Source organism: Caretta caretta, chromosome 12 (assembly GCF_965140235.1).
Source record: "Caretta caretta isolate rCarCar2 chromosome 12, rCarCar1.hap1, whole genome shotgun sequence".
Taxonomy (NCBI): domain Eukaryota; kingdom Metazoa; phylum Chordata; order Testudines; family Cheloniidae; genus Caretta; species Caretta caretta.
The window spans coordinates 25,901,759-25,915,824 of NC_134217.1; the positions used below are offsets into that span (position 1 = coordinate 25,901,759).

A 14,066-nucleotide genomic window follows, 5' to 3' on the forward strand; every position below is an offset into this window, starting at 1 on the left:
TTTGCGCTGTTCGTACAGTGCCTGTGCTCCAGAATCTAAACAAACTGAGCGCCCTCCTCTCCAGAATGTCAGTTTGGCACATTTCACCTCTTCTAAATTCATACACAAAAAAAAAAAAAAAAAATACAAATACAAATACTGTCATGTTTTACTGAAATTTGTCTGTACTCTTTCAGAGGCAAGGTCTGTCTCTTACTTTACCACTATCCAGTGCCTCGCACAGTGGGGCCTGACCCTGTTGCAGCCCGCTCAAGGTGACTCCATTGCTAATTAAATAAACAGAAGTTGCCCATGTTTATTTATGTATTTGTAACTAGGGCTAAGGACACTCAGACACCACAATGATGAGCCAGATACCTCAGACCGTTGGCTTACAGGAACCATTACTAGTCCTCAGCACTCCCATCCTGCTGTACCTCTCCCAGGCGTTGTACGCACATTAAGTAATTGATGCCCCGGACCCCTGGGTGCTCACCCAGGAGAGGCCACAACCCGGGCTTTCCCTTGCACCCCGGTGTGTACGGGCCGCGTGGCAGTGACCCAGCCGCCAGCCTGGAACCCCCCCACCCGGCTTCCAGCGCGGGGGCGCTGGGGGCGGGGCTGGCCCGCTGCTGCTGCCTCTCCCGGGCCTTGTCTCAGCGGCGCGTCACGCCGGGGAGGGCCGGGGCTGGCCGCGGCATAAATAGGAGCGCGGCGGCGCGGGCTGCTAGGAGCTGGCATCGGCGCTCGCGTGGCTGAGCGCGGCGACAGGGAGAAGGCACCGCCGGGGAATCCCGTCTCCTCTCTGGCCCCCGTCCCAGGTAAGCCGGCCGGGAACCGACCCAGGTCTTTGGGGAGGGGGAAGCTGCCGGGGTGCCCCCGGGCGGGCGAGGGGAGGCGGCGGCGGCGGCTTCAGCGCCTGGCAGGGCGAGGGGCCGGCGGGAGCGGGGAGTCTCCCTGGGGCGAGCAGGGGGATGCGGAGCCTGACGCCGCCCGGGTCGCTCTCCCCCTAGCTAGGCGCCCCCATGACTCTGAACCGCGGGGACAAGCCGCGCTGCCTGGAGAAGCGGCGCTGCAGCACGCCCTTCGCCGCCCACCAGCACCTGCACCGGCGGAGCATGCCGGTGGATGACCGGGAGCTGCAGGCGTCCGTCCCGCCAGGCGCCCTGCTGGGCGAGTTCTCCCCGCTGGGCCGCTGCACCTCGTACAACCCGGACCGGGAGAGCTGGGCGTCCGACTCCTCCGACTCGGTCATCTCCTCGGGCAGCGACTTCGACAGCAACCTCTACAAGGTGATCCTGCTGGGCGAGCACGGCGTGGGCAAGACCAGCCTGGCCAGGATCTTCGGCGGAGTCGAGGACTGCCCCGATGCGGAGGAGGCAGGTGAGCGCGGCGGAGCCGGGGAGGGAGTGGGGCCAGCGGGCTCTGAGGGGGAAAGCGGCACCGTCCACAGCCGCAGCGCCCCGCCGCTAGCGACTCCCCCTTCCCAGCCCTGCCCGGACAGCGAGTCCCAGGCTGGAGCTTCGCTACAGAGCTGCCCGCTTGAAGTGTCTGGCCCTGAACTACAGGCTTAGTGCGGAGGAATTTACAGACCCCTTCTGGAGCTGGACATGCAGTGTGTCCATCAACTCCGTGTGCTCACATGTCTATTACATCTAGACCTAGACAAGTATAGGATAAAACAATTTGTGGTTTAAACAAAATGAATATGTATTCACACACTAATAGGTTTGCATAAGCCTATTACTGCATGAATGCATATTAAGTATGACTATAGTTGATGATTAACTCAGTCACATCAATACATTAATATTCATGTAAATGTAGCTGATTTGGGATACCCAATATGTGCTCCTCTTAGTAAAGAAAGGCTTGGTTTCAGGGCATTTTTCTATAGAATAAACAAAGGCTTTTTATGATTAAGAAAGGTAACAGTTAATCTTTCTTAACACTTTAGCTACTGAACAAACTAATTTTTCATAATTTAATACACCGTCCCATTAGATGGTTTAAAGGTTCATGTAACAAATAATACCCGACTGTTATATTGAGGTTTATCAGTAGATCTCAAAGTACTTTACAAAGGAGGGCTGTATCATTATCCCCATTTTACACATAGTATGTTTCTAAATTTGTCTTATTGACCACATAGATGGCAGTCAATTGACTAGAACTGCCCTGAAGCAAAGTTTTCTAAGCTCCCTTCATGTGGAATAAGGAAATCTAGGCACTTTTAAACAATACTCCTTAAAAAGTCAGACATTAAGGTAAAAAACCTCCCTAAATAATGAGGATTCTCACTTAAACCCAAACAGCAGGAAAATGCAGAGCTAAGTTTATCACTCTATAGTTTGTACCTATGTTTGCAAATGGACTGCAGAAGTCTCTGGGGTGAGACTTCAGGATTGTGCCCCAGGGTGTAGAATATTATGCACTGAAGTCCTTAATGAGTCAATGAGAATGCCTTGAGTAAAGATTATTTTTAAATATATGCTACAATACTCAGGTATAACATGGTGAGTGAAGGATGGAGTGATGGCCTTTACTCTGAATTTACTTTTTTTCTTGGCTGCGGTCATTACTTGACCATTGAAGCATTTTAAAAAAAATTGTTTAATTCAAAATTTGCTAGAGAAACAGTATTGATTTCATATTGCACACACTATGCAACCTTCTTTGTCACCATAATGAAAATATCTGTAAATAGTAAATTAAGTAAGAACTGGTTTGGAAGCAATAACTGTGGTAACCACTTTACCTTAGTCAATCAGGTGTTGTGAAGTGTTCTGATTGCCAAGATTTTTGCAGTCAACGAAGTCAAATAATGATTTTAAATTTTCTCTCTATAGGGAATACATATAACAGATCGATTATAGTCGACGGAGAAGAAGCTTCTCTCATAGTGTTTGACATATGGGAGCAGGTACGAATAGTTCATTTTATTTATGGGTCACTTGTTAATTGCACAGCCTAGGCATAGTTTCAGAATAAGGTAGTGTATGGCTACTTATTGTTATCTAACATCCTAATAGAAAATAATATTGAGATTCTTTTTGTTCTGTGTTCACTCAGTTTTCTAGTAGTACATTTCTAGTAGCTAGGTTATTTCAGACCATGGTTTAGGGCCAGACTGAACCCCTTACTCCTGCTGCTAGGGAGTTACCGGAACAAGCAGACTCTGTCAAGCCAATGAGGCAGTTCTGTGAGTAGCTGCTTATCAGTCAGTAAGGGGGTCACAATCTGGCCCATCACAGGCCTTGATGCAATTTGTGGAAATAAAAATTCTTTCTTTATAATAGAACATCCAAAACTGTGATTTTTCTCTCCCAAGAACGATTGTGTAAAACTTAATACAGACTTGCAATTCTTTTATTATGTTTTTAACAAAACCAGCTGTAGCAGGGTTTCCAAAATAATTCATTTATTAGAACCAGGAATGTGTAGTTTTTATGTATTTTCAATGCAATAAATGGTTCCATTCTTTTTTCCTTTTAGGATGACACCCAGTGGCTTCAGAATCATTGTATGAAAATGGGGGATGCCTATATTATTGTGTACTCAGTGACAGACAAAGTTAGTTTTGAAAAGGCCTCAGAACTGAGAATTCAGCTAAGAAGAGCAAGACAAACGGAAGATATTCCCATCATTCTCGTAGGGAATAAAAGTGACCTTGTCCGATCCAGAGAAGTCTCAGTAGATGGTAAGAGATGCTACTGAATTGTGAATTCAAGTCAAAGTTAATAACCAGTTCTACTGCAGAAAGGGACATGATTTGAAGAGTCTGGTTCATAGACATTCCATGTTCAGAGTTTGGAGCACAGAGAAGGAGCAAACTGTCAGGAGCAGAGCTGGTTGATTTGTGACTATCCTTGGCATAGTGCCCTGAAGCTGCAGTAGTAAAGGAGTGGCTTAGAGCTGCAGCTTCAGGGTGCTACTGCATGTGTCTCAAGGTCAATAGTGACTGAAAGTCATTAGCCATCTTCTGGCTGCTCAAGGACACTTATGAAATGACTTGATGTCTCAGTCCTGTTCCTAATGCACAGAGGTACAAAACCCACAACTGGCAATTTCTGCTGAGGGCAAGACAATAGAGACTGAACAATCCTTTCTCCTATAAAGTGATCTCATGATGGGATGGAGATATATTGGCAGGGCAATGTGGGGACGCTTGCCCTGCTTGAGTCTATGCTGTGACTCTTCTGAGTATTTCAGTGTCAAAGACTGTCAACCAAGCACCTACCAACAGCACTGAATCCACATCATTTTTAAAAATTTTGTTTTTATATTCACTAGGTGGAATGTTGAGATACTAGCTCTTCCAGTCTCGTGATTCTGTCATGGTGTTGTCTCATTCCCTGCTTTAGACTGCCCATTAGCCTGCAAAGGCAACATGGAGCAGTTGCTTGCTTGTGGGCTGGTGCAGTGCCCAGAAGGTCTTTATTGCCCCAGTGGTGATTCTATTTATTGATGTGGTTTGCCCTGCTCAAGCTGATTAAGTTTACAACTTCAGGGTCATTGTTTCCACACAAGCTGAATGTGGAAATTCATGCTTCAGCAGTGGTCAAAAGTAGCTTTATCTCTGAAATATTAGAGTTGCATCCTTCTGTGGATGCAGACCTTGCTACACCAAAATGAACTCTACCTTCCTGACCTCTAACAATGGGTCTGGTGATTTTGGCCTTCCTAGCTATAACTGTTCCAAATAAAGCCTATCTTAGAAAATTCACTGCTTTTACAGTTATAGCTTTTGCAGAATGTGGCAGCACAACTGTGCCAGGGCTTTCACCTGAAAGAAATGGTGATACTGGCTCTGTCTTATGCTGGCTGCCCTCTTGTACAAACATGTTTGCATGCCTTGTTCAAGACATGAACCATAGTGGGCCAGTTTATTTGAGGGACTCTGTTGCCTTATGTTCCATCAAATTGGTGGACTTGAGACTTCCAACCCTAGTATGGTATAATCTTGAAAAGACGGGACAGCCTTCTCTGAGGATCCAGTCCATGCATGGGAATGGACTAGATGACCTCTCAAGGTCCCTTCCAGTTCTATGATTCTGTGACTGGGAATATTCATCTCAACATGCATCAAAGTATATTAGTGGTATAAAGGCCATATTCCCCTAATAAGGGTATTTTAAGTCACATTGCAGCTTTGGATGCCAATATGCATGAAGGAAAATCTCCTTCTACTGTCATTCACTTGCCCCTTTTTCTGTCTTTCTAGAGGGACGGGCCTGCGCTGTGGTGTTTGACTGCAAATTCATTGAGACGTCGGCTGCCCTTCATCATAACGTGAAGGACCTGTTTGAAGGTATCATTCGACAAATCAGACTTCGCAAAGACAGTAAAGAAGACAATGCCAGGAGAATGGCCAATGCAAAAAGAAGAGAAAGCATAAGCAAAAAGGCCAAGCGATTCCTTGGGAGAATTGTGGCAAAGAACAATAAGAAGATGGCTTTCAAGGCAAAGTCAAAGTCTTGCCATGATTTATCTGTGCTTTAGAATCTTTCAGCAAGGCCAGATGCTGCACATGGGTTGTGAACAAGCATTTGACTTCTGAAAAGTGTGAACAAACCTACATGGTGATAAAAATGAATGACTTATATGGGACTCTCCTTAATGCCTTAAGGTTCATAAGCAAAACCTGGAAGCTACATTACCATGTACACTTCAGCGGTAAATGGTTTAAGCATCAGTGTGTGTGCAAGTAAATGAACTAATTTTAAACAAGTGGCTTCATATGCCCACATTTTCACTGTGTACATTTGTTACATGTCCTCCTGTTCTGTGGATACCAGAGAAGCAAAGATAAAGGATGATAAAGTGAAATATCACCATGAACTTGTCTCCTTTGCAGAGCAAAACTTGAAAATGTTTGTACGCAGGCTCGTACACTTTTTTAGTATAAAATAAGCAATGATAAATACTTTTTAAATTGGGGGGGGGGAGGCAGTTCAAACAGCATTAGAATGGGAGATAGCTATATATATATATAGTTAAATACAGAATAAATATCATTTATGAAGTTAATTTGCACTTCCATTAACTGTTACTCAATTTGTTACTTGTTTACATGCAGATTTTATAATAAAGTTATTTCCTGTTATACTATTAGGCTGTGTTTTTCTCATAGCAAGCACAAAGTGAGACAGTGTTTCCTGTACAAAAAAGGGCTTGTCTACACATGGCCTTTTTCATTATTAGGGTTTCTGAATAACTTCTGAGCCAGACAATCTTATTCCAGAATAAGGAAGTGCATTAAACTAAAATGGAATAAGTGTCCAGACAAAGTTAGCCAGGAACAGTCTCAGCTGGTAGAAATAGACTTCAGTAGATCTGTGCAGATGTACACCAGATAAGATTCTGGGTTTAAAAATGGATGTCCTTCATTCCAAATCAAGAGTATTTGATATAAATATATATAATAGATCCTTGGCCACATAAATAGACCCATTTATTTCACTAGGACTACTCACGTCAGTAAGGGCCTGTTCCTTCACCTGTTTAAGGTGTCAAAACTTGCATGGGCTTCAACAGGAGCAGGAATAAGCCTGCTGTGTAAAACCTTTAGCCAGATGCAAGTCTTTCATCTAAATAGATGATATGATGAAGCTCATGCTGTACTACTCCTTGGTGCTTTATGGCCTTACAGTGTGTTAAATGAGCTTCCTTCCCTCCTCCCACCCCCCCTATTGGGAACTGGCCTGTTGTAGAAGAGGCAGATCAGGGAAATCTCTGAGCAGCTCTGCTAAAAGCCTCAGCTTGGAAGCACTGTGGCTAATATGCGTGACAACATGCCATTCTGGTCTATTGTGCTGTTACCACTTAGTTTTAGTGTTCTTTTTGCTTCATTATTATTTGACTCATCCCTATTGATGAGATTAGAGGGCTTGTCTAGCTGTTGTCTTAGTAAATCACTTGTTGCATCAATTTTAGTTTCCAGGTATAGAACTTATTCTCTTAGTTAAATTCATAACTCCACCTCTCTGACCAAAACAGTCTTCCTGTTCTCTTCTATTTCCCTTACCTCCTATCTATGATATTTTCAAAAGAGAGCTTTAAACTTGCACTCAGAAATGTTCATGCCCAAGATTTTGTATGGGTCGCTTTTACTTTTTCCACATGCAGAATAACTATTGCATATCCATTCCATCTTACTGCTGGATCCTGTTAGTGCTCACAAGCTAAGTGTGGTTGGGTCAATACTTGGGAGACCTCCAAGGAAAAGCCAGGTCCTGCATGAAGAGGAATCAGTGCTTTTGTAGGTGGCATTCTTTGCTCAGTCTGTAGTGAATCAATGCTCTAGCCTGGTGCTAGGAGGCACCAACTCCTGGGTCACACATAAAACCAAATTATTGAACACTAGTAGCTTGTAAAGAGCTCATGATGATCTTCATAAGAGGTGTTAACTGGTGGTCTGGTTAAACTCCAACTCAGGTGATTCCATACATATCCCTAACTCTCTTCCCCCCCTGAAATTTCAACTGAATGTAGTAATCTGCACTAAACTATGGTCACTATCATCTAACCTTGCTCAGGGATGGCAAAACAGTTGCATCTATTTACTCTGGAGCTTTAACGCTGCTGCAAAACATCCCAAGTCACATGCACCTGCTATAGCACAGACTGTGAGCTTGTTCCTCTTAGACTCAGTGCCAAAACTACAATGTGACTCCCTATGTTTCATGAAGCTTTGCTCTTTTAGTCACCTTGTGCTTTCAGAATGACCACTGGAGGGTTGATTGTCAGATTTATTCTTTGTAGGACACTAGATACAGTTGCTTCATTGAACATGAGCTCTGAATTGCATTTTTAACAAATAAGGACTATGCTACAAGCTCACTGGTTAGAATTTGGGGTCTCACAAGGCACTATTATGATTGTGTCACTCTTCATGCTACAACATGAATGTAGCTCTAAAGCCTCCTCAAGGTCATGGTTAATAGTTGTGCTCATGAATACTGTGCATTGTAAATCAGACCTTTTTCTGTATTCATGAATTCACAAGAATGGATTTTGAACAACTCTTAAACTTGACATATTTATGAATACACTGCCAGAGATTTTATAAAATGCAAAGTATTTGTTTATATAGAAAGCATTGTCACATGGTAGAACTGTATGAAACAAATTGAGTCAGTCTAAAGAGTCCATGACTAGTCTAATCTTCTCCCTTAATGAAATATGTACAATAATGTTTATTCTAAATACTCATCTATTTGTTATGTTTGTATAGGGTTTAGCACAATGGATCCCAATTCATGACTAGGTCCTTTAGGAGCCACACTAAGATAATTAATAGTAATCTAATCCCAATTCATTTTCCTGTAACAGTAGAATCACTAAAAAGAAAAGGAGTACTTGTGGCACCTTAGAGACTAACCAATTTATTTGAGCATGAGCTTTCGTGAGCTACAGCTCACTTCATCAGAATCACTGTTTTCTAGAGATAATACTTCTGGGATCAATAAAATAAAACATGAAGTTCCTGCAGTCTCATGTTATTAGGTGGAACTTTCAATTGCACCTACACAAGTTAGGTGCCGAACTCTCATTGAATGTCAATGAGAATTGCAAAAAGAAAAGGAGTACTTGTGGCACCTTAGAGACTAACCAATTTATTTGAGCATGAGCTTTCGTGAGCTACAGCTCACTTCATCAGATGTATACCGTGGAAACTGCAGCAGACTTTATATACACACAGAGAATATGAAACAATACCTCCTCCCACCCCACTGTCCTGCTGGTAATAGCTTATCTAAAGCGATCAACAGGTGGGCCATTTCCAGCACAGATCCAGGTTTTCTCACCCTCCACCCCCCCACACAAATTCACTCTCCTGCTGGTGCTAGCCCATCCAAAGTGACAACTCTTTACATAATCAAGTCGGGCTATTTCCTGCATAGATCCAGGTTTTAATAGAATTGGGTTCCCAATTCTATTAAATGCCTTGGAAAATTCCACCTCACATCTTTAAGAGTATCAGTATCATCTCTAATTTTTTGGACTTTGAGATCTGCAATTGGAAAGTAAGCTCGGAATGCTATTGTTAGTGTGTGTGACTCTAGTGCTTATGAAAGTTACCAGAAAGAAGACTGCTCCCTGCAAATCTCTGTTTATTTCCAGAACCCACACAGCATGGGCAGTGGCACTGCAAGCTTTCCTGTACTGCTCTGCCAAGGTCCATCAGCCCTGACTTTGAGGGACAGCCTTTAGAATAGGAAGGTAATTCAGCCTCCACACCCATTAAATCCTCTGCCTTTTTGCTGACTGCCAACTAATGGGTCTCTTATTATTCGGTGGTGGTGCCTTTTGTGTTCTTGGCACAATTACAGTTGTTCACAGTGGATTTATCAGCATCTTCTATGGCAGGGATGCTGGAACAATTTGTACAGTGGGGGTGCTGAGAGCCATTGAACCAGAACGGTGAACCCTGTACATGATGGAAAGCACTTCAAGCCACCTGCACCCCTAGTTCCAGCACCTATGTTCTATGGTGAAAGGAAATAGTCTAATATCCAACCTACATCTGATCCTGATAACATGTAAACAAAGTGAAGTCTCCTCAAATTATTATTATTAAAATAGCACTGTAGCTTTACAATAGGAAAGATATTAAACAAGTATAATTTCTTTCTCACACCAAAAATATTTACAACAGAAAGAGTCAACTCCCTGGATGCTTTATTATTCCCTAAATGCCCATTTCTTGGGTAAATTGTAGCATTATCAAATAATTGTTTCACTCAGGAATATTTTCTCAAAAAAAGGTATTACTCAAGTCATCCCACCATCACTATAGGGAAGTGGTAGAAAATGGTCATGATCAGGGCTTAAATTCTCAAACAATATATGCCAGAGCTCCCCATGCTCCCTCCCCCCATTCGGGGCTCCAGCCTTCAGCTGCATACTGGGGAGGTCTCAGGGCTTTAGCCCTGTGGGGGAGGGGGCATGCCAGGGCTTGGGGCTTTAGCCCCACAGGTTTAAAAATATTTACCAGAGCTCTGCTCTGGACAGCTCTGGCTGAATTTAAGCCCTTGTTATTCTTCTTCTTCTTCTTCAGTGAAAAAGAATGAACAGTGAATTAAGGATTAAGAACCCAAAGGAATGCTTACCAGGAGTTCAATGAAGGTAGGATAATAATATTACGCTGAAGTTGGGTAAAGAACAATGGCCAATTTTATTTAAAAAATTATGTACAGCGTAACCATACATACCAGTACCTCGCAAAGATCTCACTGCATCTCTATCCCTAAACAAAGGTGCTGTCTATTTAACATTGTCTATTATTTTATTTCTTATTGTCTATCATTCCTAGGACAGTTTGGTTTCCTTTTTAAATAAAAATAACCATATCTTGCCAGTATTGAAATTTTTGAAAATTTTAAACAAATTTCCAGTTTAAAAAATTAAGAGTTCAAGTGGTTTGAACTGCCCCCTACTCAATGACAGTTTGCACCTCGAGGGAGAGAAAGAGGGATCTGATATTTATTCCTACATAAAGTTATCCTGAAACACTATTTTGAAAAGCAAAGGGGGAACAGCTGATTCAGTTTAGAAGCCTACACAAAGTCCTACCACTCCGCTCTAGGAGGCACAGCTATGGACTTTTTACCTTCCCACAACTACCATGCCCTAATAATCACCTATCCTGAACACTGTCACTCTTCCCCCCCAGTGAATTACCACCACAGACAAAAACGGATGGAGAACATCTAAAGGATTTCTCTTGTCTCATTCTGTTTTTTCTTTGTCTCTTCAAACTGTTCTGTTTAAAATAATCAGATGGAAACTAGAGCTGACAAACCTTTTCTATTTCCCATATCATATCACATCACATGAGCAGTAAAAGATCAGACTCTGGCATAAATTTGGCGAAGAGACTGAGCCCAAGAACATGTATTTTATACATAAAATATCTGTTTTCCCATCCTCCTAAAAAACAGTTCTACTCAGCCCCAAAATGGTGCCTTGTGGGTAGCTAATGGTCAGGGCTTGAGGAGTGGGCACAGAATCTGTGCCATGTTGTCCCCCACTCAGAAGAGTCTACACTTTGCAGATGGCATGGCAGCAGAACAGGATGAACCTTATCACCTCCAAGCTGAACAATTGCAATATGCTCTGCTTAACAAAACACCCAGAAGCTTCAGCTAGTAGAAAATATGGCCAGATGAATGAAATTGATCAGGCCAAAAGAAGCACATAATTTCTGTGCTCTGGCCTGGCTTTTTATACATTTCTAGGTGCAATGCATGTAACAGAGGATTATCTATAAAGCTGTAAATAGCCTTTGCTGGCTAACACTGAGGCTGCCTCCTCTTATTGCATCTTTTCTGGTTAGCTGCAGAGCTCGTTGAAGTTTTTGTAAGGACTGTGGTATTTCCTGACTTTAGAGTGCTTAAAGTTAACAGTTGCTTTTACAAGTGGAATTTATATTCAGCTCAAAATGACTTGATGAGGCATCATAGCAAAGATCTGTTCACTACCTCCCAAGATCCAGGAGGTTATACAAAACAAACCCCAAACCCCTGAACAATCAAACAAAACATGGCTGAACTAAAACCTACAATGCATTTTAAAAGCAAACCAACTCACATGAACTCCATTTTAAAGTCAATGACATTGCACGGCCGGAATTGGTAATGAGGTCTATCCATCGACCATATTCAGCACAAACAATAATGAAATGCTCTTTTGATATGTCAAATGTTAAGCTCGTACTGTGCAAGTATGTCAGTTGGGTGACTCCCTTTTATCATATGCTCAGTATTTTACGCCAACTTCCTCTATATCTTTCCACCCTCCATTGTTCCATACTGTCACTTTTGCAGCAGTAGCTCTTTGGGAGCAGGAGAGTGACACTCCTCTGCTGCTACAAAAATGACTGAAAAACATTAGCTGTCAACAGTTGCAATATGAACTGGGTCCCCCAGCCCATTGTTTTACATAATAAAGTCTAGATTAAAATGTCAGATTTTGCTGTACATCCATGATTAAGACAACATAGCAAATTAAATTACTCTCTCCTTGAATGTCAGGGATCCTGGGTGCTTACAAGGCAATGGGGAATGGTAGACTTGTAGCCAATCTGTTGATGGATAGGGATGGAGCATTTAATAATTAATGCAATCTGACATCCTTCCCTCATTTTTACCCTAAATCCATTCTATAGTGGAAATCTTTTAGGCCACAGTTGCATATGCTCTTTTGCACTCACTGTTCACAGAATGGTTTATACTGTAGTATTGCAGCTCAGCCAGGCTACCCAGTCCAAATTGGAAAATATGCTTAGAAGCTTGATCCTAAAGAAACGCTATCAGGTCAGTTAAGAGCAGTAGAAAGGTTTCCATGATTTTTTTAAAATTCTAATTAAAACATTTTATTCAACAAATCAACGTTTCTCTGCAGGATTTGCAACCTACACATTGCAGCCTTGTGCTAGTCCAGGAGAATCTGGAAGTGGAAACTGACTACGAAAATACAAAACTGGTTAGCGTCTATCAATCTATATACCATGTTCTCATCTCTGTATTATCTGAGCACCTGGTCTCTCTTCACTTCCCAGGCTGAAATGCAAAGACATCACCAAGCAGAAGTAGTGAAAAGTAGATTAGGCTTTTTAATTCTTTCAGTACAAATAAGATAAGGTTTTACTTGTAACATAGGTAAGGAACTAGAATTATATTAATACACATGTAGTGTGCACATGCATATGTGAGTTACTACTACCATTTATTTGTATTGTGATAGTGCCTAGGAGCCCTAGTGATGGACCAGGACCCCACTGTGCTAGGAGCTGTACAAACGAAACCCCTGCCCTAAAGAGCTTACAATATAAGAGCTAATGTGGACATGATACCACAGTGACAGGCAGCAGCACAAGAGCCTGACAGAATGTGGCCTGAACTGAGCTTCATGCTGAACTAAAAGGTATCCAAAGGGGTACATTAAGTTACTTCTATGTCCTCTCTTCCACCTTGCCCCCCAAATCCCAAGTCTGCCTGGCAGATGGGCTAAACTCCAGTGTAAAATGGAGCCACCTCAAGTAGGGTTGTCACCTTTCTAATGGCTGGTAACCAGACTCCTGAGGCCTTGCCACCTGCTCCGCTTTCCCCTCCCAGGTAAAAAAACTGGACATCAGGTCTTGTCACATGGCACCTGGACACAAGCCGAAACCCAGACTTTCCAGGTGAAAACTAGAAAACAGCTGGCAACCCGAACCTCAAGACTGTGCTACTTTACACCTGACATGCCCGGTGATCCCTGGCTGCTAAACTCCCGCCTGGGAACCCAGGCAAAGGATATGCTGGTCGTACTGCGTCCTAAGAGAAAGCCAGCATAAGAGCCACTATATTAACCCTACACCACTGGAGAATTTGTCTGAGAAGCAGGGAATTCTCTACTAGACAGTTAAACTTGCTAGGAGACCGCTTAGCACTGCTGGAGTGGTCACTGCTTTGTAAACAACGTTTTTGGAATGTCCCACTTTAAAAAAACAACAACAACAGACAGTTCTTTTGTTTCTTTTTCACAGTTAAGTTAGTACACAGTTTTTAAATGTTCAAATAAATGGGGTGCAGAGATCAAATTAATATTAAATTCAAGGAATAAGGGGCAGTGGTCAAGCCAATAACAGCTCCTGCAGAACACCATCTCATTCAATGCACATTTTGCCAGACACACACATTCACCGGATAGCTAAGTCAGTCATGCATGCATAACACAACCTACCTTTACTACAAGCCATAGCTAATTAAATGTCAGATCGAAAACTGAAATGGATAAATCCCCGAAAGGATATAGTATGGAAACACTCAACAACACACCCTTAATCCTAATGATCCCCAATGTTTCCTTTGCACTAACATTCATCTTGAATTATCAGTCATGATTAAGGCCCAGTCCTGCTCCCAATTAAATCAATGACAAGACTCTCATGCTTTTATGGGAGTTTAAAAGAGAAGGTATGCTGTTTTCTAAAAATTCCATGAATTCCCAAAATACTAACAGATTTGTTAGTATTTCATACTCAGCTTTTGGAAAATGAGCTGTAAATTAAATGCGCAGTTAACCTCTAGGGATCCTAG

General features: G+C 42.4%; 1 protein-coding gene across 1 annotated transcript; it reads left to right on the plus strand.

Annotated features, from left to right (window-relative positions):
- The first annotated feature begins 689 nt into the window (after nt 1–689).
- RRAD (RRAD, Ras related glycolysis inhibitor and calcium channel regulator) lies at nt 690–6,085 on the plus strand. The gene is made up of 5 exons (XM_048816697.2): nt 690–800; nt 993–1,362; nt 2,829–2,902; nt 3,475–3,679; nt 5,204–6,085. The coding sequence occupies exons 2-5, from the start codon at nt 1,005–1,007 to the stop codon at nt 5,479–5,481; spliced, it is 915 nt and encodes a 304-aa protein (XP_048672654.1). The 5' UTR covers nt 690–800; nt 993–1,004; the 3' UTR covers nt 5,482–6,085.
- The last annotated feature ends 7,981 nt before the right edge of the window (nt 6,086–14,066 follow it).